At 36.7% G+C, this 20,140-nt stretch overlaps 1 protein-coding gene across 8 annotated transcripts in view; it reads right to left on the bottom strand.

Moving 5' to 3' along the window:
- The window catches only part of KCNT2 (potassium sodium-activated channel subfamily T member 2), a 436,001-nt gene that overhangs the window by 28,598 nt on the left and 387,263 nt on the right, over positions 1–20,140 (bottom strand). For 4 of the 8 annotated variants that reach the window (XM_070767900.1, XM_070767905.1, XM_070767902.1 and 1 more), the window contains 3 exons: positions 19,223–19,351; positions 16,156–16,176; positions 663–963 (listed from right to left, as the gene is read on the bottom strand). In XM_070767900.1, coding sequence (XP_070624001.1) covers positions 663–963; positions 16,156–16,176; positions 19,223–19,351 — 451 coding nt within the window. Of the gene's footprint in view, positions 1–662; positions 964–12,318; positions 13,734–16,155; positions 16,177–19,222; positions 19,352–20,140 lie in introns of those variants that run through there. The other 4 variants (XM_070767901.1, XM_070767903.1, XM_070767906.1 and 1 more) reach the window with 2 other exon arrangements.

The following is a 20,140-nucleotide window of genomic DNA, read 5'->3' as shown; positions in this document are numbered from 1 at the left end:
ACAAATATGCAGCATATCTATATTACAATTGTGTATCAATGTAAGAGCAGAACAGTCATTCAGACTTACCTGTAAGATATCCAGCACTATCTGAGCTTCAGATCAAAGCTTTTGAAGACTCTGTGTTTCTGGATCACAACTAACTATAAACACATTTTATAGAGACATTTTCATTCATTTGTAGCTTATCCATTTAGTTACTTAACAATCCCACACATTTATTTTATTCCAGGCTTCTAAAATGAGATGCAGTTTGTGTGTGTGTGTGCGTGTGTGTGTGTGTGTGTGTGTAAAACAGGCTTTGGAGCCAGACAGCACTGGATATAAGCCTCAGTCAGGCTACTAACAAGCTAATTAACAAGTTATTTAGTTTCCCTATCTCTAAAATCGGAGAGTTTTTGTGAAAATTAAAATTAAAGTAATTCTTGTAGGGTTCAACAAGGTGCCTAGAGACCTGAGCATATATTTAAAATTTTCAATCCTCTCTTTTTAATATCATGTTCATAATTATCTCTAGGAGGTTAGACCTGTCACTAGTCTCTTCTAACTGACCTGTGAAAATATAAAGGCGATTCTTAAATTATTAAATTAGAGCTGACTCTGTTCCAACTAAGGGAAAGAAATCACAAGCCCACATCATGCGATACTTGTAAAGAGCATACCATATCCCACTGTAGAAAGACCCAAGTGTTTCATTCTATTTTTCACAAGTTCAGCAAGCTCTTGTCTTTCTGACCTCCTGTAGAGGTTCAGGCGCTGCTGGGTCATTTTCTCCGCGGTTCTACCGGAATGTTTGGGGCCTTTCCTGCTCAGCCTTCGGGCCCATTGCATGCTCTTCCTCCTCAGCAGCGGGTGATCCGACTGGTCGCTGGATGTCGAGTTGCGGTGGTTACTTCTGTGGTGACCTTGTTCTTTAGCATCTTTGGTGTCTTCCCACTCTTCTACACTGATGGATATCTGAGACTTTAAAAGAAGTGCATATGGTAATTAGATATCTTAAGAATCAGGTAGCCTAGAGTTCTAGTCATATTTTTTTGTTGTTGTTAAATCTTGATATAATTATATATCTCATGAGAGTTTTTACAGAAAGGACAAGATCATCATTATTGACACTAATTCTATGTTACTAAAAGTACTAGAAAATATGTTTTTCGAACTTACAGTGAACCAGATAAAATATCCTTGCATACTCCAGTAAAAGTTTCTTTATAAAAACAATTTAACATTTTATGTATCAGAGTTACCAAACAACTGGCATAGAGTGGTTTGAAACCAAAACAAAAGAGCTAGATATTTTATAGAGTTATTCAAATGAAGTAAAAGTAATGGACTTTCCTCAATTTACTCATAGTACTCCACATGAAATTTAGAAAAATTATGAAAATTTGTTTAATTTTGGAGTTAATAATATTTTTAAGGTTTTACATTATTGCTCTTTCTAAAGAGGGCATTGGCATGAACTTTATAAAATGTGAATTTTTTATTTGCTCATATGATCCCTAGGAAAACAAAAAGCATATTTTATTTAATTTATGCATTAGTTATTTACCACATAAATAGTTTTGATAAAATATTATTATACACTTCAGGAACTGTTTTCAGTGTTCTAAGTGAAAGTATGCTATAAATATTAATATTTCACAAATATATTCTAGACTCACAAAGAAAACTTACATTAGGCTACTCTTCATAGGAAGGAAAAACAATGAAAAAATTCCTAAAGTTCATTTTGATCTACTTTTTTACTACTAAATCTGATTTTAAAGTGAGATGCTTTCCTTTGATTATAGGTGCTTACTGAAATGGAGCAAGACCTTATGGTGCTTGCCCCCTCACCATGACCTTTGCCTGCCTTGTGTCTGTGGAAACTTTAGTCAATAAGTTTAATGAGAGAAGTGAGAAACGCAGAAACAAAGGAAAACAGTCAAAGGAAGCTAAATAATAATAATGTAGTCATTAAGCATAGTCAAGGACCTTTAGTTCATTTTCCAGGGTTGCACATAATATTCTGAGCCTTATCATTGAGCTGTTTTATATATACTAAAACACCAGGTGGAGAAATTACTACATGATGACAAGACTACAGCCAGGATACGTGCTGCCACAATTCCAAGAATTGGCCTCAGAGAAATGGGAACAAATGGCCACTGGAACTGAAGATTAACTGTATCTAACGTTACAGTTAATCTAATTAACTGTATCTAACAATCAAGATGATGCTCATCAATTTGAAGATGACTATCAGAGCTGACTGTGCTGTTTCTGAATGTCACCCCTCCTTCTGTGGAAAAAATCTGTATCCCCACTGGTTGCCAGTGTCAGGGGGAGAGGGTAAGTTGGCCTTTGGACAGACGTCCACCACCCTCCTCTCTTCAGTTGCTGGCATTTGAAATAAAGCAAACAGAGTGAAAAAGTTGGCTTAAAACTCAACATTCAGAAAATGAATATCATGGCATTGGGTCCCACCACTTCATAGGAAATAGATGGGGAAACAGTGGAAACAGGGTCAGACTTTATTTTTCTTGGGCTCCAAAATCACTGCAGATGGTGACTGCAGCCATGAAATTAAAAGATGCTTACTCCTTGGAAGGAAAGTTATGACCAACCTAGATAGCATATTCAAAAACAGAGACATTACTTTGCTAACAAAGGTCTGTCTTGTCAAGGCTATGGTTTTTCCAGTGGTCATGTATGGATGTGAGAGTTGGACTGTGAAGAAAGCTGAGCGCCGAAGAATTGATGCTTTTGAACTGTGGTGTTGGAGAAGACTCTTGAGAGTCCCTTGGACTGCAAGGAGATCCAACCAGTCCATTCTGAAGATCAGCCCTGGGATTTCTTTGGAAGGAATGATGCTAAAGCTGAAACTCCAGTACTTTGGCCACCTCATGCAAAGAGTTGACTCATTGGAAAAGACTCTGATGCTGGGAGGGATTGGGGGCAGGAGGAGAAGGGGACGACAGAGGATGAGATGGCTGGATGGCATCACTGACTTGATGGACGTGAGTCTGAGTGAACTCCGGGAGTTGGTGATGGACAGGGAGGCCTGGCGTGCTGCGATTCATGGGGTCGCAAAGAGTCGGACATGACTGAGCTACTGAACTGAACTGAAACTTTCCTTTCACACCTATCTGGGCTGTTTATTCGCTTCTGAGTGGTGAGCAGCTGGACCCTACCACACTCTTTCCTTAATACTAAGATAAACAAAAGTTTCTTGTTTCAGAATTGTTGCTTTTCATACCAGGAAGTCATATGAAATGAACCATGATTCAAACCAGAAAGCCCTATTTTATAAGCATGCACATGCAAAAGGAAACTTCCTGCATTTTATTGTGCACAAGAGCCGTGTTCACAAACCTGCTGTGTTTGCCATCTGTGGATGGAAGTTTGAGCTACAACATGCATGTGTTGCTGGCTTCCAAAGTAATATAATTTAAATTACCAGTTTAAGTAAGGTCAGAAGGCAGATCCAATAAGATCCTTTAAGTGAATATGAGTTATGGAGGCTTAGTCAATGCCCTACACACAATTTCTAGTGGCAAGCTATGAAATCGAAATTGTCTCACACTTAAATTCAATAAAAAATGCAAATATTTGTTCATATTTGTTTCAAAATAGTACTGTAGAGAGTGGTATGAAAATGATTTGTTAAACCTTCATTGCTGCATAATTAGACTACTTTTCTCTTTTTAAGACTGATTTATTATTTTTTTTTAGCTAAAGACTATAATTGATTTACAATGTGTTAGTTTCAGGTGTACAGTACAATGATTCAGTTATATATATGTATTAGCTATATATATATGTATAATTCTATTTACAAAAGAAATAATCTCTTATGAAGCTATGAAGGTTAAACAAATTACACATGTATTATTTATATATAATTTTCAGAGTCTTTCCCCTTACAGCTATTATAAGATACTGAGTAGAGTTCTCTATGCTATACAGAAGGCCCTTGTTGGTTATTATTATCTATTTTATATATACTAGCATGTATACATGAATCCCATTGGAATAACATAATATTTCATTCAAAATAGAAACCTCCTTTTAGCTATAGAACTTAGGTTGGAAGTATTAAAAATTCTAATACTGTGGTTTTGCAACAATGGATGCCCTTATAAGTCTTAACTTACTCTAGTCTTATCTGGTTGATAATATACTGAAAATCCTCTTCTCTGAAAGTAAAATATATAAAACTGTAGGTAATATCCACCATCAGCAAAGAATATCATTCTATGTTCAGGAGTTTCAGTTTATGTGGACTTTATAGCAAAAATGAAAATGTTAGTTCACTCACATTTAGATACTTGGCTTGCACAGATTTGTGAATCAGAATCTAAAATTTATCTGAAGTACTCTTTCTAGTCATAACTCCATGTAATAGTTTTATTTCCCATAAATATGTGGAAACAGTAATTTTGTCAGATCAAATACTCAAGATAGTATGCTTATATAATGGCACTGACAAGTCAAGTCACAGAACCAGAAGTTAATAAATATTTTGGGGAAGAAGTTGAAGATTAGCTTATTTTCCAAGTAAAGGATAAAACACTTTTTATCTTTGTGAATGCTTTTCTTAGTAATGTGTACCAGGAATTATATCAAACATATATGAGCTAAATAATACTGGGTCCCCTATTCACCGCTGTTTTGAATTCCCCCAAAGGAAAGAATATCATGATTTACATAAAAACCCATAGGACTCACAAGGCATTTTTATCATCATTTCAATAAAAGTAACGTCTCTTTTCATATTTCAGTTTAACCAAAGAAAAATGGAGTCAGAAGGATTTGGGGACTAAATGTAAGAAATCTAAATTCACAACACAGAGATAATTATTTCTACGCTTGAAATTTACATCCCTTTCTCTTCTCCTTCCAGTAGGATATAATAAAAAGTATACCAAATTTATATGTGTTGAGATTTATACAGTAGAAGTGAGAAATATATTTCAGGGACTAGATCTGATAGATAGAGTGCCTGATGAACTATGGATGGAGGTTTGTGACATTGTACAGGAGACAGGGATCAAGATCATCCCCATGGAAAAGAAATGCAGAAAAGCAAAATGGCTGTCTGGGGAGGCCTTACAAATAGTTGTGAAAAGAAGAGAAGCAAAAGCAAAGGAGAAAAGGAAAGATATAAGCATCTGAATGCAGAATTCCAAAGAATAGCAAGAAGAGATAAGAAAGCCTTCCTCAGCGATCAGTGCAGAGAAATAGAGGAAAACAACAGAATGGGAAAGACTAGAGTTCTCTTCAAGAAAATTAGAGATACCAAAGGAACATTTCATGCAAAGATGGGCTCGATAAAGGACAGAAATGGTATGGACCTAACAGAAGCAGAAGATATTAAGAAGAGATGGCAAGAATACACAGAAGAACTGTACAAAAAAGATCTTCAAGACCCAGATAATCATGATGGTGTGATCACTCACCTAGAGCCAGGTATCCTGGAATGTGAAGTGAAGTGAGCCTTAGAAAGCATCACCACGAACAAAGCTAGTGGAGGTGATGGAATTCCAGTTGAGCTATTTTAAATCCTGAAAGATGATGCTGTGAAAGTGCTGCACTCAATATGCCAGCAAATTTGGACAACTCAGCAGTGGCCACAGGACTGGAAAAGGTCAGTTTTCATTCCAATCCCAAAGAAAGGCAATGCCAAAGAATACTCAAACTACTGCACAATTGCACTCATCTCACATGCTAGTAAAGTAATACTCAAAATTCTCCAAGCCAGGCTTCAGCAATATGTGAACCGTGAACTTCCAGACGTTCAAGCCGGTTTTAGAAAAGGCAAAGGAACCAGAGATCAACTTGCCAACATCTGCTGGATCATCAAAAAAGCAAGAGAGTTCCAGAAAAACATCTATTTCTGCTTTATTGACTATGCCAAAGCCTTTGACTGTGTGGATCACAATAAACTGTGGAAATTCTGAAAGAGATGGGAATACCAGACCACCTGACCTGCCTATTGAGAAATTTGCATGCAGGTCAGGAAGCAAGAGTTAGAACTGGACATGGAACAACAGACTGGTTCCAAATAGGAAAAGGAGTTCGTCAAGGCTGTATATTGTCACCCTGCTTATTTAACTTATATGCAGAGTACATCATGAGAAACGCTGGGCTGGAAGAAGCACAAGCTGGAATCAAGTTTGCCGGGAGAAATATCAATAACCTCAGATGTGCAGATGACACCACCCTTATAGCAGAAAGTGAAGAAGAACTAAAAAGTCTCTTGATGAAAATGAAAGAGGAGAGTGAAAAAGTTGGCTTAAAGCTCAACATTCAGAAAACTAAGATCATGGCATCTGGTCCCACACTTCATGGGAAATAGATGGGGAAACAATGGAAACAGTGACAGACTTTATTTTGTTGGGCTCCAAAATCACTTCAGATGGTGATTGCAGCCATGAAATTAAAAGACACTTACTCCTTGGAAGGAACGTTATGACCAACATAGTCAGCATATTCAAAAGCAGAGACATTCCTTTGCCAACAAAAGTCCATCTATGCCGGGGACCAGCCCCGGCTGATCCAGGGTATTCGAAGGAGAGACGGCGTAGGCGAAGATCAGGATACAATAGCTTCAATTAGATATTAATTAAAGATATAAAGAGTAATAGAATAAGGATAGCTCAGTAGGAAAATTCAGTGGAAAAAAGAGGCTGAGTGGCTTGGTTTATGCGGGAGACCAATAAAACTTCAAGACAAGAAGCTTGCACCACTTACGTAGGCCACAGGCGTCCTTCCGTTCTCCCGAAGGAGAGGAGACACTGAGGCCTCCCCGGTCGGATCTTAGAAGCCCAGGCATAATTAGTAAGCATGGTGGGTTCCGCGCTCCAGATGGAGACTCAGCCAGAGTGGGAGAGAGAGCGACATGGGGAGACCAGTATTTCGAGAAACTGATCCCAATTCTTTATTTTCCATGGTCTACTTTTATACACTGAGATGTTATGCAAAAGTCACGCGGGGTCAGCAGTCCTGACTTTTATTAAAGTCAGGGGCTTCACACAAATGTATACAGAGGTCTTAGGGGTGTTACATCATCTTCTGGCCAGGGGGGCCTGCTGACAATTTACGACCCTCTCCTTGTGACAGCGGTCAGTCAGTCAGGACACTTATTTCTCCAGGGCTGATTAGTCTCAAAACAGACGCCACCCAAATAAAGTTACATTCCTACAGGGTGAGGGTGTAGTGGGTTTTAGTTAAGGAAAGAATTTACTTAGCCTAAGGTCTAACGTGATTAATATCAAAGGTTAATTCTATATATTCATTAATGTGTGTAAGGGCAGGGGATATGGAGACTTAGCAACAAACATTGGCTCAACAAATGAAAAACCCTTCACCAACACAATTTCTAATTAGCCCATTATACTTATACTAATAGTTTTCTAACTTCTCTAAGGAACCTGTTTTTAGAAGGTTTAAAGCATCTCGTGCCTCTCACGGTTGGGAGGCTGTGAGCAATCACATGTGGCTGGACGAGCCTGTCAGGCAGGCTAGAGAACCTTCAGAGGAGTTTGTAGGTTAAAACACTCTTGTCACACCCAAGAGTTTTTATTGACTGGAGCTCTAGGTTAACTCCTTCTCCGAAAGAGGTGGTGGGGGACAGCCCCCCGTAAAGTCAGAGGTGTAGGTGAGAGCACAAAGTAGTAAAGTAGGCAGGCTCTGGTTATGGGGGTAGATGCTTGAGGAGTTCCAGGGGGACTCCTGAGGCTCGATCCCGCCTTTGCGTATGTCGAGCCTCCTTCCTCATGACCTTTGTCACGGGCGGAGTACCTCACTCTGGCCCCCAACACATCTAGTCAAGGCTATGGTATTTCCATAGTCATATATGGATGTCAGAGTTGGACTATAAAGAAAGCTGAGCGCCGAAGAATTGATGCTTTTGAACTGTGGTGTTGGATAAGACTTTCCAGAGTCCCTGGGACTGCAAGGAGTTCAAACCAGTCCATTCTAAAGGAGATCAGTCCTGGGTGTTGATTGGAAGGATCTATGTTGAAGCTGAAACTCCAATACTTTGGCCACCTGATGCGAAGAACTGACTCCTTGGAAAAAACCCTGATGCTCGGAAAGATTGAAGGTGGAAGGAGAAGGGGATGACAGAGGATGAGATGGCTGGATGGCATCACCACTTGATGGACGTGAGTCTGAGTGAACTCCGGGAGTTGGTGATGGACAGGGAGGCCTGGCATGCTGCAGTCCATGGGGTCGCAAAGAGTTGGTTACGACTATGTGAATGAACTGAACTGATGCCTCTCCTAGTGCTTTAAGCCCAGAAAATCTTACTTTTTTCTTCTCTGTTTAGGATCTTGAATACTATTATCATGCAATTACTAACTACATGGTAGATGTCTTCCCTTAATACATGAATTAATTAATTTTATTATTAGCCTAAATGCTATTTAATTGATATTTAAATTAATCATAGATTATTAAAATACTATAAATTAATGCTTTTAAATTCATTAATCTAAATAACTCTCCTTGTTTCATAAAAGCAAACTGAGAAATAATTTTGACTTTATTTTGGTTGCTGCTAAGTCACTTCAGTCATGTCTGACTCTGTGCGACCCCATAGACGGCAGCCTACCAGGCTTCCCCGTCCCTGGGATTCTCCAGGCAAGAACACTGGAGTGGGTTGTCATCTCCTTCTCCAATGCATGATAGTGAATAAGTCAAAGTGAAATCGCTCAGTCGTGTCCGACTCCTAGCAACCCCATAGACTGCAGCCCACCAGGCCCTTCCGTCCATGGGATTTTCCAGGCAAGAGTACTGCAGTGGGTTGTGTTATATTCCTAGGAGCCTCATAAAGTGATTCATAAATATGCAGACACTAGGCAGCATATATGTTACTCATTTTACTTTTCATTACATGTTTAGGAAGTTACATTCTAAAAGAACTACTTCAGTTTTTAAATTTTTACAGACCAAAGTCTGAAGAGAATGTGTGGATATTAAGGGTTTGGGATAAGAATGGAAGATTAAGTTGGATCAGGCAGAATTTATCGATGTGGGCTCAGTAAACACTTAAAGTTGCAGCTTGGGGAGTCATAAAGGACTCGGAGCTGTAGCAACAGGCACAGCAAACAGGGTATTCAGCCCATGGGGGCCATACAGAGACTCATTTTATTTGGGTCTGACTTGACAACTGGTTGTACCACCTGCTGATAAGCATGCTTGCTGAGTTGTATCACTGCCTACTGTCAAGTGTTTGCTTTGAGCTGCACAGTTTTAAGTTGCATTTGTTCAGTCCTCTCATGCTTCTGTCTGGGTTTCACCAATTTAAGTTAGAAGCTTCTATCTTTGGCATTTAAGGACAAGAGGATGGAGCTGGGGCTCTGTGTCACAGGTCTCAGACTTCTCTGTGTGTTTCATATTGAATTGCATGTCTAGATTCCAGTAAAGGGCATGACTGGCACTAAGTTCAGTGAACAATCCTTATCCCGTGACCATTGGTTGTGTGTTTACAGCAGGCATCAAACTGCATTGCAAAGAGTGTTAGGGGAAAATGCTGATACTCTGGGTACCACAGAGGTAGATTATGTGGTTACCTGTGTGGAAGAAGAGTAGTTGCCATGCTGAAATCTGCACTCTTGAAAACAGCTCTCTGGGGCCCTACAAAATGCTTCTGCTGCTGCTGCCTGTACCTCCGCAATAACAAAGATGCTGATACACAGAGTCATAAGGAGAAGTATCCATAGGGCACTGCAGCTAAGTTAAGCCTCAATGGATATGCACAGTGAAGTCGCTCAGTTGTGTCTGACTCGTTGCGACCCCATGGACTGTAGCCCACCAGGCTCCTCCATCCATGGGATTCTCCAGGCAAGAATACTGGGGTGGGTTGCCATTTCCTTCTCCAGAGGAATCTTCCCTACCCAGGGATTGAACCCTGGTCTCCTGCATTGCCGGCAGACGCTTTAACCTCTGAGCCACCAGGGAAGCTCCATTCTTATGTAAAGAATATATATAAAATGGTATTATTGATCCAAGTATATTAAAGCTTAGAAATTATCACTCCCTTATGAAAACTGGAATGACTCAGATCAACCTTATAATTTTATATTCAGTTCTGATTTCATAAACTCCAGCAGTCATCCACCAAGAAGCTGTGAGTAAAGGCTTAATTTATTTCTTGTGGCAGGGCAAAGTGAAAGAATGATGTCCATGCAGTTTAAGGCACTAAGTGAGCAGAAAGCCAGGGCTGTGTAGTTAAATCAGGCAGACTGGATGCATTTAAATAGCTTCTTGCTACTAGGTGTGCCAGTGTGACTCTTTTTTTTTTTTTTTTTTAATTGAAGGATAATTGTTTTACGGAATTTTGTTGTTTTCTGTCACTAACCATGAATCAGCCAAAGGTATACATATATCCCCTCCTTTTTGAACCTCCCTCCCATTGCCCTCCCATCCCACCTCTCTAGATTGATACAGAGCCCCTGTTTGAGTTTCCTGAGCCATACAGCAAATTCCCGTTGGCTATCTATTTTACATATGGTAATGTAAGTTTCCATGCTACTCTCTCCATACATCTTACCCTCTCCTCCTCTCTCCCCATGTCCATAATTCTATTCTCTATGTCTATTTCTCCATTGTTGCCCTGTAAATAAATTCTTCAGTACCATTTTTTTAGATTCTGTATATATGCATTAGAATATGACATTTATCTTTCTCTTTCTGACTCACTTCACTCTGTATAATAGGTTCTAGGTTCATCTACCTCATCAGAATTGACTGACATGCATCCCTTTTATGACTGAGTAATATTCCATTGTGTATATGTACCACAACTTCTTTATCCATTCATCTTTTGATGGACATCTAGGTTGCTTCCATGTTTTAGCTATTGTAAATAGTGCTGTAATGAACAATGGGATACATGTGTCTTTTTCAGTTTTGGTTTCCTCAGGATTTATGCCTAGGAGTGGGATTTGTGGGTCATATGGTGGTTTTATTCCTAGTTTTTTAAGGAATCTCCATATCGTCTTCCATAGTGACTTTATCAATTTACATTCCCACCAACAGTGCAACAGTGTTCCCTTTTCTCCACACCCTCTCCAGCATTTATTGTTTGTAGACTTGGAGGATGGCCATCCTGACTCCTGTGAGGTGATATCTCATTGTAGTTTAGATCTGCATTTCTCTAATAATAAGCAATGTTGAGCATCTTTTCAAGTGTTTGTTAGCCATCTGTATAGTGAGATGCTTAAGTTAAAGTAAGTAATGAAAGTAAGAAATGCTTTCGTAGGGTTGAAAATAAACAAGACAAGAATTAGTAGAGCTAGGAAATATTAGAAAAAGGAATAATAAAATAAATAAAAGTATTCAAGAGTAAAATTTTATAAGAGAAAAGTGAAAGAAAATTATAGATTAGCTCAGACTCATGGTGTATGTATGTGTATGAATTAAAATACATTTCAAGTTAGTGAATATATCTACATTTAAAAATATTATAAGGCATTTATCCAGATCACTGGAATACTTACTATTATTTTATTTATAAATTTAAGTATATTGACACAAACATTTTCTGAAGCAGTGTCATCCACTAAAAAATAATGCAGCAGTAAAAAATGATGGAAAAAGATCTATGTTAGTCTATGTACCATGCCATGTAGAAGTACTTGCCATTAACTATGAACAATTCAGTTAACACATTTCTGATTTTTTCTAATTAATGAAGTGATAATAAATTTCTGACTTAATTTCCACTTTGCTACATGTGGAGAACAGCCCAAGTTCACACACAGCTAGTAAAAGCAGGAGCCAACTTTAAACATAGATCATGTGGTCCCAAGTCCAGTGCTTATTTGGTCAGGAAAAATAATTGGATAACTGATTCTTCTAGGAACAGAGACAGAAAGAATGTAAATAATGGGTAAAATACAGAAGAGTCTAAAATCCAGCAACAAGAAAATGACTTGGTATGGCAGACATCAAGAATCCACTATATATAATAGGTTCTAGGTTCATCCACCTAATTAGAACTGACTCAAATGCATTCATTTTTATGGCTGAGTAATATTCCATTGTGTATATATACCACAACTTCTTTATCCATTCATCTGTTGATGGGCATCTAGGTTGCTTCCATGTTCTAGCTATTGTAAATAGTGTTGCAATGAACAATGGGATACATGTGTCTCTTTCAATTTCGCTTTCCTCAGGGTATAGGCCTAGGAGTGGGACTGCTGGGTCACATGGTGGTTTTATTCCTAGTTTGTTGAGGAATCTCCATAATGTCTTCCATAGCAGCTTTACCAATTTACATTCCCACCAACACTATATTCTAACATATATATACAGAATCTAAAAAACGGTACTGAAGAATTTATTTACAGGGCAACAATGGAGAAACAGACACAGAAAACAGACTCATGGACATGGGGAGAGGGGAGGAGAGGATGAGATGTATGGAAAGAGTAACATTAGTATGGAAACTTACATTAACACATGTAAAATAGATAGCCAACGGGAATTTTCTATGGCTCAGGAAACCTAAACAGGGGCTCTGTATCAACCTATAGGGGTAGGATGGTGTGGGATGGGGTGGGAGATGGGAGGGAATTTCAAAAGGGAGGGGATATATGTATACCTATGGCTGATTCATGTTGAGGTTTGACAGAAAACAGTAAAATTCTGTAAAGCAATTATCCTTCAATAAAAAATAATTTAAAAAGTCCACTATATATACATCATGCAAAGAAAATAATCATTTATCTGTATGTATTATGCAAGATCTTGAAGGAAGAGAATTCCGATACAGTATATCCACCAATAAGTCATTAAATCCAAGAATAGGCATGAAAAGCTCACATCCGCTTTCTGAGAAATCTTTCTTGGATGTTTGCTGACTCATTCCAAACACCTAGGCTAAGGAAATGTCTAATTCTGGGAGATAAGGCGGGGAGGATCTGGCAGATAATGAGTTTGTTCTTCATGTTTAGGAATTAGAACACCAAGCTCATAAAACACAAATGTGCCTTCCATCAACCTCAGAGTAATCACTGAAACCTAAAGATTCAATGAGTTCTCCAAGGTCATGTGCAGAAAAAGAGGAAAGACTATACACATAGTTTTGACAAATGCCTGGTTTGGGTTTCAAATGTCGGTTCCCATGTTGAGTCTCAAACAAAGCACTTTGGATCTCAAAGCAGGTAGTGGAAAAGAGAGAAGTGACCAGAAATTGGCAGAGGCTCCTTCAGTGAAATCTAATGATAAAAAAAAAAAAAAAAAAAAGAGGCTCTGGTGTCAGAATTTGATTAAGTTCAAATATAGGCCTGCTGCTTCTTAAGCTTTTATTTTATCAAGTGTCTCAGCCTCTGCTCATTTACAAATGGGAGTAAAATCATCAGCCATGTTACCTTGCTGTGTGGATTAAATAAAAAAGCGTTCAGCATTGGGCAGAGATCAAGATTAACACTCTTGGAGGGGGCAATCTGCAATGAAGCATAGGCCACACTTAAATCATGGTGTACATCCTGGAATTCAAAGATAAAGGCACATCCTAGGATAGGAGGTAAATCCCTGCCTCTCCTTGAGGTCCTGAGTTATAGAGCCAATCTCAGGACAGGAAATTAGAGGCAAACTTTCAGATCGAAGATCACAGTATCAGCATCTAAAATGAGTTGGTATTGGGACTTCCTAGGTGGTCCAGAGGTTGAGATTTCATCTTCCAATGCGGGGGATGTGGATTCGATTCTTGGTCCGGGAGCTAAGATCTCACATGCCTTGGGGCCAAAAAAAAAAAACATAAAATGGAAGCAATATTGTAACAAATTCAATAAAGACTTAAAATATTTTTTTTAATAAAATGAGTTGTTATAGGCAGAAACTGAACAGAACAAAGAGGAGGAAAAGAAATAAACCAGGATAAATAAGAGTTATTCATAAAATGAAAACTGACAAGAGAATTTTGACATGTAAGAGACAATGAACCCAGTTAAAGCTTCTACAATGTTTAAACAAATTACAGCTAAAATAAAATGCCAGTCATTTTGGCTAAAAGAGATTTTTAGTAAGAACAGACTCGATCAAAGAGTAAGGAAAAACTAAGAGACATGGATAAGAAATAGAATGGACGTCATATTTGAATACTTCTGAGAGTTTAACAACAAGAATGAAATAAGAAAAATAGAATAAGAGGTGAATGTTTTTTGAGGTTTGAGGAAATCTGAACATATTTGAGGGTTGAGAGAGAGAACAAAAAAAAATTGAAAGAACAGAATTGTGGAAGAAAAAAAATAGAATTACAAGGATAAATATATTTTAATATCTAAAGTACAGTTAGAGCTTTTTCTTCATAAAAGGATTTTGAGGAGATAGTTATATTGGAAAACTCAGCAAATTAGAGGGAAGAAGCTAAGTTTACATAGATAGGGAAATAACTGGAGGACTTTAAGACCTAGAATAGTAACTATAAGAAAGAAAGCAATTACAGGAAGAAAGTTACAAGTCAACTTCCAATTGGCTACAAAAATTCGGAAATGAGCCAAACCTTTGACTTTCTGAATCTATAATGGTAAGTTAGAGAAAAGAGGAGATAGTAAAGCTTGACGTCTGAATTAAAAGTGCGGAACATATGAATCGACATGGAAAACTACAACAGAGCCAAAAATCTACATTCAAAAAATTAACTCCACTTTCAAACATGAAGCTATACAATTTTTAGCCAAATGCAAACTCCTTTTAGGGACATGGTGTGACCACTAACTAGTGTTTCTACCACTGTGGACCAGGTCTGGATTCACACTTGAGAAATACCTTTAAGAGAGGAAAAGTGAACCAGTTTGGCTTGTGACACATTCCTAAAATACTTCCTGAAATAATGTCTGCCAGTGCATTATAAATAAAATGAAAACTTGTCAATCAGGTCAAGTCAAACACTGGTACAAATGAAAAATTTTAGAAATATATGCTTAAACTCATTAGTAACTTTTCAAAGCATTACAAAAGATACTTTAATAAGTAAACCATAAAAACTCTAAGATAAGCTTCCCAAACCTTGTCTTTGCCAGCACTGTATTCTGCATTAAACTAGAATTTAAATTTGCATCACCTGCAGGCAGCCATGGTGGCTGGAACTGCTGAGCAACTTCATGATAAACAAATGTTACCACTGTCTATGTACCATCATGTGAAAAATGTCAGAAAGCAGCTAAAACATTCTTACAGCCCAAAGAGAAGCTTCTTTAGTACATATCTTGTAAATTCCGAAGGAATCAATATATAGAAAAAAAATTAGAATATTTAAGAATATAATAGAGCCAGAGCTTATTAAACCTTAAATAACTAATGTAGAATGCTCAGAATAATTTAATAAACATTTGCATTTATTGCATGGTTTCAAATTGTAGAGAAAATACCAGTCATTCTGTCAAAATTTCTGGAATTATGATAATACAGAACTCCAACAAGCTCAAAAATAAGACTCATATTTTTGGTTGGTAATTTTGACACAAAAGTTTTATACTTGTGATATTATTCCACAGTAGGCTGAATTGTACCACTGCTTTGACATTCAAAATGCAATTTTTAAAGTTGAAAATACTTATATGTGTAATAGTTTCTTTAATTCTATTAATGTTTGGGAGTTTGTGTTAAGTACTAAGGCCATAATGGCAATTATTTAACATGATCTACATGAAGAAAGTGGAAAATAAAATAAAAAATGCAAATCACATAAAGAGAAATCGAGGTTTCAGGAATATAAATGTATAAGAAGGAATCCATCTCAGGTCCTATTGTTCCCATAACTGTTCCTAGGGGGTCCAGGATACCTTAAGAAGCAAACTAAAGGTATGTTTTTATGTCAAGAGCTCCATTCCTTTTCAGTCCTAGCTGACTGCACAGAAGGTGGCACGTCCCTTGAGGACAGATAATCTGCATCCAGTAAGTGATTAGCTGGTAATGATACCACGCAGTAAAATGTGCGATTGGATCAATACATAAACATAATTTAAGACAAATAGGTAATATTAATTTGCAATCATATTAGGGAAATATAGATACACTAACTTGAAGAGAACATATTAAACCATTTCGGCTTGTTTTCTTTTAAAATCTGAACTACTGAGTTTAACCTTTAATATTGTTTTCAATGACTCATTATATTAGACCATTTGAAGAAAGGGAGACAAACAAAATACTTACTTGTGATGCTATTTCTCGACACTGACACAAAGGGAGGGAAAAGAAACACACAAATTACAGTTTAAACAATAACTAAACAGTACATACACAAAACAATCAGCAACAGGACAATGTACGACAGATACCACATAACATTTATCATCTAATTATGTGTTTGATTACTTATCATAGCACTTTTGAATAAAATTATGTAAAGAATAAGCTAATATTTAAAAAACTTGCCAAAAAGTTGTTGTTAGGTTTTTATCTAAAATCATCTTTCTATGATTTGATGAAAAGTTAATGTGGTGTTAATAGAAAATTTAAAAAAATTGATAAGATATAAAGGATTATATTCATGAGATGAAACTGACATCATTATTGATATTCAATAATCATTATTGGTATTAATAGTTGTACTGTTTTTTAAAATTTTAGATACTATAATAAGATTATTTTTCACCCCTACATATACATTCAAGTAAATGTATAGAAATATTTTGAGTTTTCAAATATGTTATAAAGGTTAAAAATTGATCTGCCCAGTCAATATATAAGCCCTAAACATTTAGGGGTTATAAAAATCATGTTATCTTGTTCTTCAGTTCTACAGAATAACATGATCTTCATCCTTCAAAAGGCAGAAGTGAAATTTTCAGTTATAATTTTTGTTGTAATTCAAGTCTAACCCACTATTTAGGATTGTCACTATTGTTACAAATATTAAGAAACACATTAAAAATATATGAATATAGGCTTGTTGGAACTGTTTGTCTCCAGATTCTTAACACTTGGCACAATGGAATAACACTGATGAGAAAATGGTAGAGAATGAGCAGCTCCAGTTTCAAAACTTTTTTTTATCTTAAGCCTTACTAAAATATTTATATTAATGTAATTTGGAGGCTTCCCTGGTGGTTAAAATGGCAAAGAATCTGCCTGCAATGCAGGAGACCCGGATTCGATCCCTGGATTGGGAAGATCCCCTGGAGAAGGGAATGGCTACCCACTCCAGTATTGTGGCCTGGAAGATCTCACGGACAGAGGAGCCTGGTGGGCTACAGTCCATGGGTCGCAAAGAGTCAGACACGAAAGAGTCTGATTTTATAAAATGAGATTTTATTGAGTACCACCTTTTTTGGTACTTTAGCATCTTGCAAAACTATAAAGTGAGATAATGTTCATCATGTTATCTATCTCTTAAATATCTCTAAATATTAAATCTCATATAAGGAAACATATACTCACTCTGTTAACAATGATCAGGAAAAAGAAATCTTTCTATAGATGAACTTACATCTTTTTGTGTATCAAACTACAATTATTATATAACTCAACAGTTTTATTTTTGCCTTATTTGCCAGAAAAATAAAACTAGAATTCCTTTTCAACTATAGCAGTCAGGTCATTTTAGATGTAAAGTAACATTAATTTCTTGCCCTTACTAATATATTTTACTGTAAAAGTACTTGAAGTTTATTGTAATATTTAAATTGCCTCTTTTTTTCTGTAATAGATAGTATATAAAATTTAAACAAAAATTTGTGTTCCAAAAGATGAACTGAACTCAGTATAGGAAGACAGCAGATATTATCTTCATGTAACTTAGCATTCTTTTATTTTTTCCAAGGATGTGTGCTTTTAATATAAGCTGGAGGTTTGAGGATTTATAAATATTTTGCTGATTTGTGATGGGAAGAACTGACTGAGATGTAGTGTTAAATGCTCCTTGATGACAGTACGAATATTCAATTATCTTTTCCCTATCTACACTGTGAACAGCATACAACAAAGTCTCTTAATAATACAAAATGACAAACATGGATATGAACTTGACCAATGGAAGAATTAACTGTTTTCAAGTTTACAAAATCCATATTACAAGATAAAAACAGGAATAATACTCTGCTATGTGGAAATCTTTGTCTTTATCAAGCTTGAGTAAGACATGGTTAATTGCTTAGGTGTGAAAGCACTTTTTTTCTCTTAACCGTTAATCTAATAATATTTTTTGGATGCAATATTCTTAAACTTTTAGGCATATCTGCCAAGCTGTCTTACATATTTAACTGTCTGGTATGCTTTTCCCATCAGTCATTCCTGATTTTCTCCAGTTTGGTCCTGCTCTTTGTGGTGTGAACCACGGGGACCACAGCCAATGAAAACCTCAGATTAAACTCAGATTCAGCTGCAGAAATGGCAATAAAACATCTTTTAGCACCTCTGAAGTTGCAGTGAAATCAGCAAAGAACATCTCAGAAAAACGGAACTATTTTCTTCTGGCCTCAATATCACTTACTTAAATGTCAAACTATAAATTGTAACAAGAAAATAAAAATCTACTCCATTATCCTTATGCTTCCTATAAAGTTCTTTTCCACACACAGATTCATTGATTTTAATCACAAGCTGATGTAATGATTACATGACTATTAAAATGCATGCAATTAATCTAAGTCTCATAGTTGAGGTTCTGTTTCACATAAGACCAAAGAAAGAAATGATTAAACAAAATTTTGAATAACTTTGAGGTATCTGAAGAAGATAAATATTTCAAGAATATAAACCATAATTTATAATCACACAGTGTGGCCAAATTAAAATATAGATATGTTTTCAGTCATATGCAGGCACTGTAAATTTTGTTCCATTTTTAATAGGCTCTAGTTTGCTATTATGATTATTGAGCCAGGGTCTGGCACTGCTCCTGGGGTTTTTTCCTTGTCTCCAAAGTAGTTCTCAACCTAGAGTTTGAAAAAATGTGAGTTTCATGCTCCCTAACTTATCTCTGTTTCCTTCTTTCCAAATGCTAATATACTGGAGTTTAAGATTATATTACAAACTAGATTGCTTGCCCTGAGAACTTTTCTTATGTGTCAAAAGGTTATTTAGAATTAATTTACTTCCTGAAAACCTACAAAAAGCATTCAGAGTCCAAACTCTAGAATATCACTTTTGCCAAAAATACTTTATGAAATTCCTGACATAATTTAATGGCCAATATTTCAGAAATAAGTTTCTAGGTTTAGGAATCATAGTTTTCAATCACATTAAACATTAAGATAGGAATATGTGGATATTTCCAAACCTCAGATGTAGTAAGCTTTTGAGATTCCGTCCTGTAAATACCAATGGGAACATCTCCAGTAGAGGAACATAACTTCTGATAAAGTCTGGCATAAGTCCTAATCCATAGGTCATCCTCTGTGATCTTCATCTGTAATAAATATAATTGGATTATTTACATACAAAATTTTTAAGAAATAAAAAACCCAATGGTTATTTTTCATTCCTTAAAAGTAGATTTCATTGATATTTTAAAATCTCAAAGCAACATTTCTTAAGTGCTTACCCATATATTAAAGTTATTTACTGCCGTCTAAACCTTATCCCTCAGGTTAACTCAAACTTAAGAAACCCACTGCTCAATTTGTGGCAGCACGGCATTGCATTAGTTCCATCTCAGTGAGCAACATCACTGGTAATTGACTGGGAATTGTTGGAAACCTGTATGTAAGGACTTGTTTGAATGTTGAAATAACTAGAGGATGCTACTGGGACTTAGTGGACTGGGTCTGCTGATGTTACAAATCCTGAAGTGCAAAGGATAACTCCAGCACAAAAACGAATAGCCCATCCAAAGTTCTATAGCATCCCTACTGAGAAAGGTGTGCAATAGAAGGAGCACAGGACTCCCGGACAGAGGCATAAGTGCTGCTCCCTCTCTGCTAATCACGAATTTGAATTGTTAATAAGACACTTAATGAAATACACTTGGACATAGCACAGTCTTTTATAAAACAGAGAGGTTAGAGAATTCCCTGTTGGTCTAGTGGTTAGGATTTCATGCTTCCCCTACAGGAGGCCCGGTCAGGGAACAGAAGTTAAACAACATGATCAGTGTTTTCCTTGGCAGTATGACATCGTATGTCAGAAACTGTTCATCTCAAATGCCAGCTAGGGGAGGAAAAAAAAAAAAAAACACTTGTGAATTTTGCTCCAAATG

Source organism: Bos indicus, chromosome 16, assembly GCF_029378745.1.
Source record: "Bos indicus isolate NIAB-ARS_2022 breed Sahiwal x Tharparkar chromosome 16, NIAB-ARS_B.indTharparkar_mat_pri_1.0, whole genome shotgun sequence".
Lineage (NCBI taxonomy): Eukaryota > Metazoa > Chordata > Mammalia > Artiodactyla > Bovidae > Bos > Bos indicus.
Note: the sequence above shows the minus strand (reverse complement) of the source record. Positions and strands in the feature narration are given on the sequence as shown.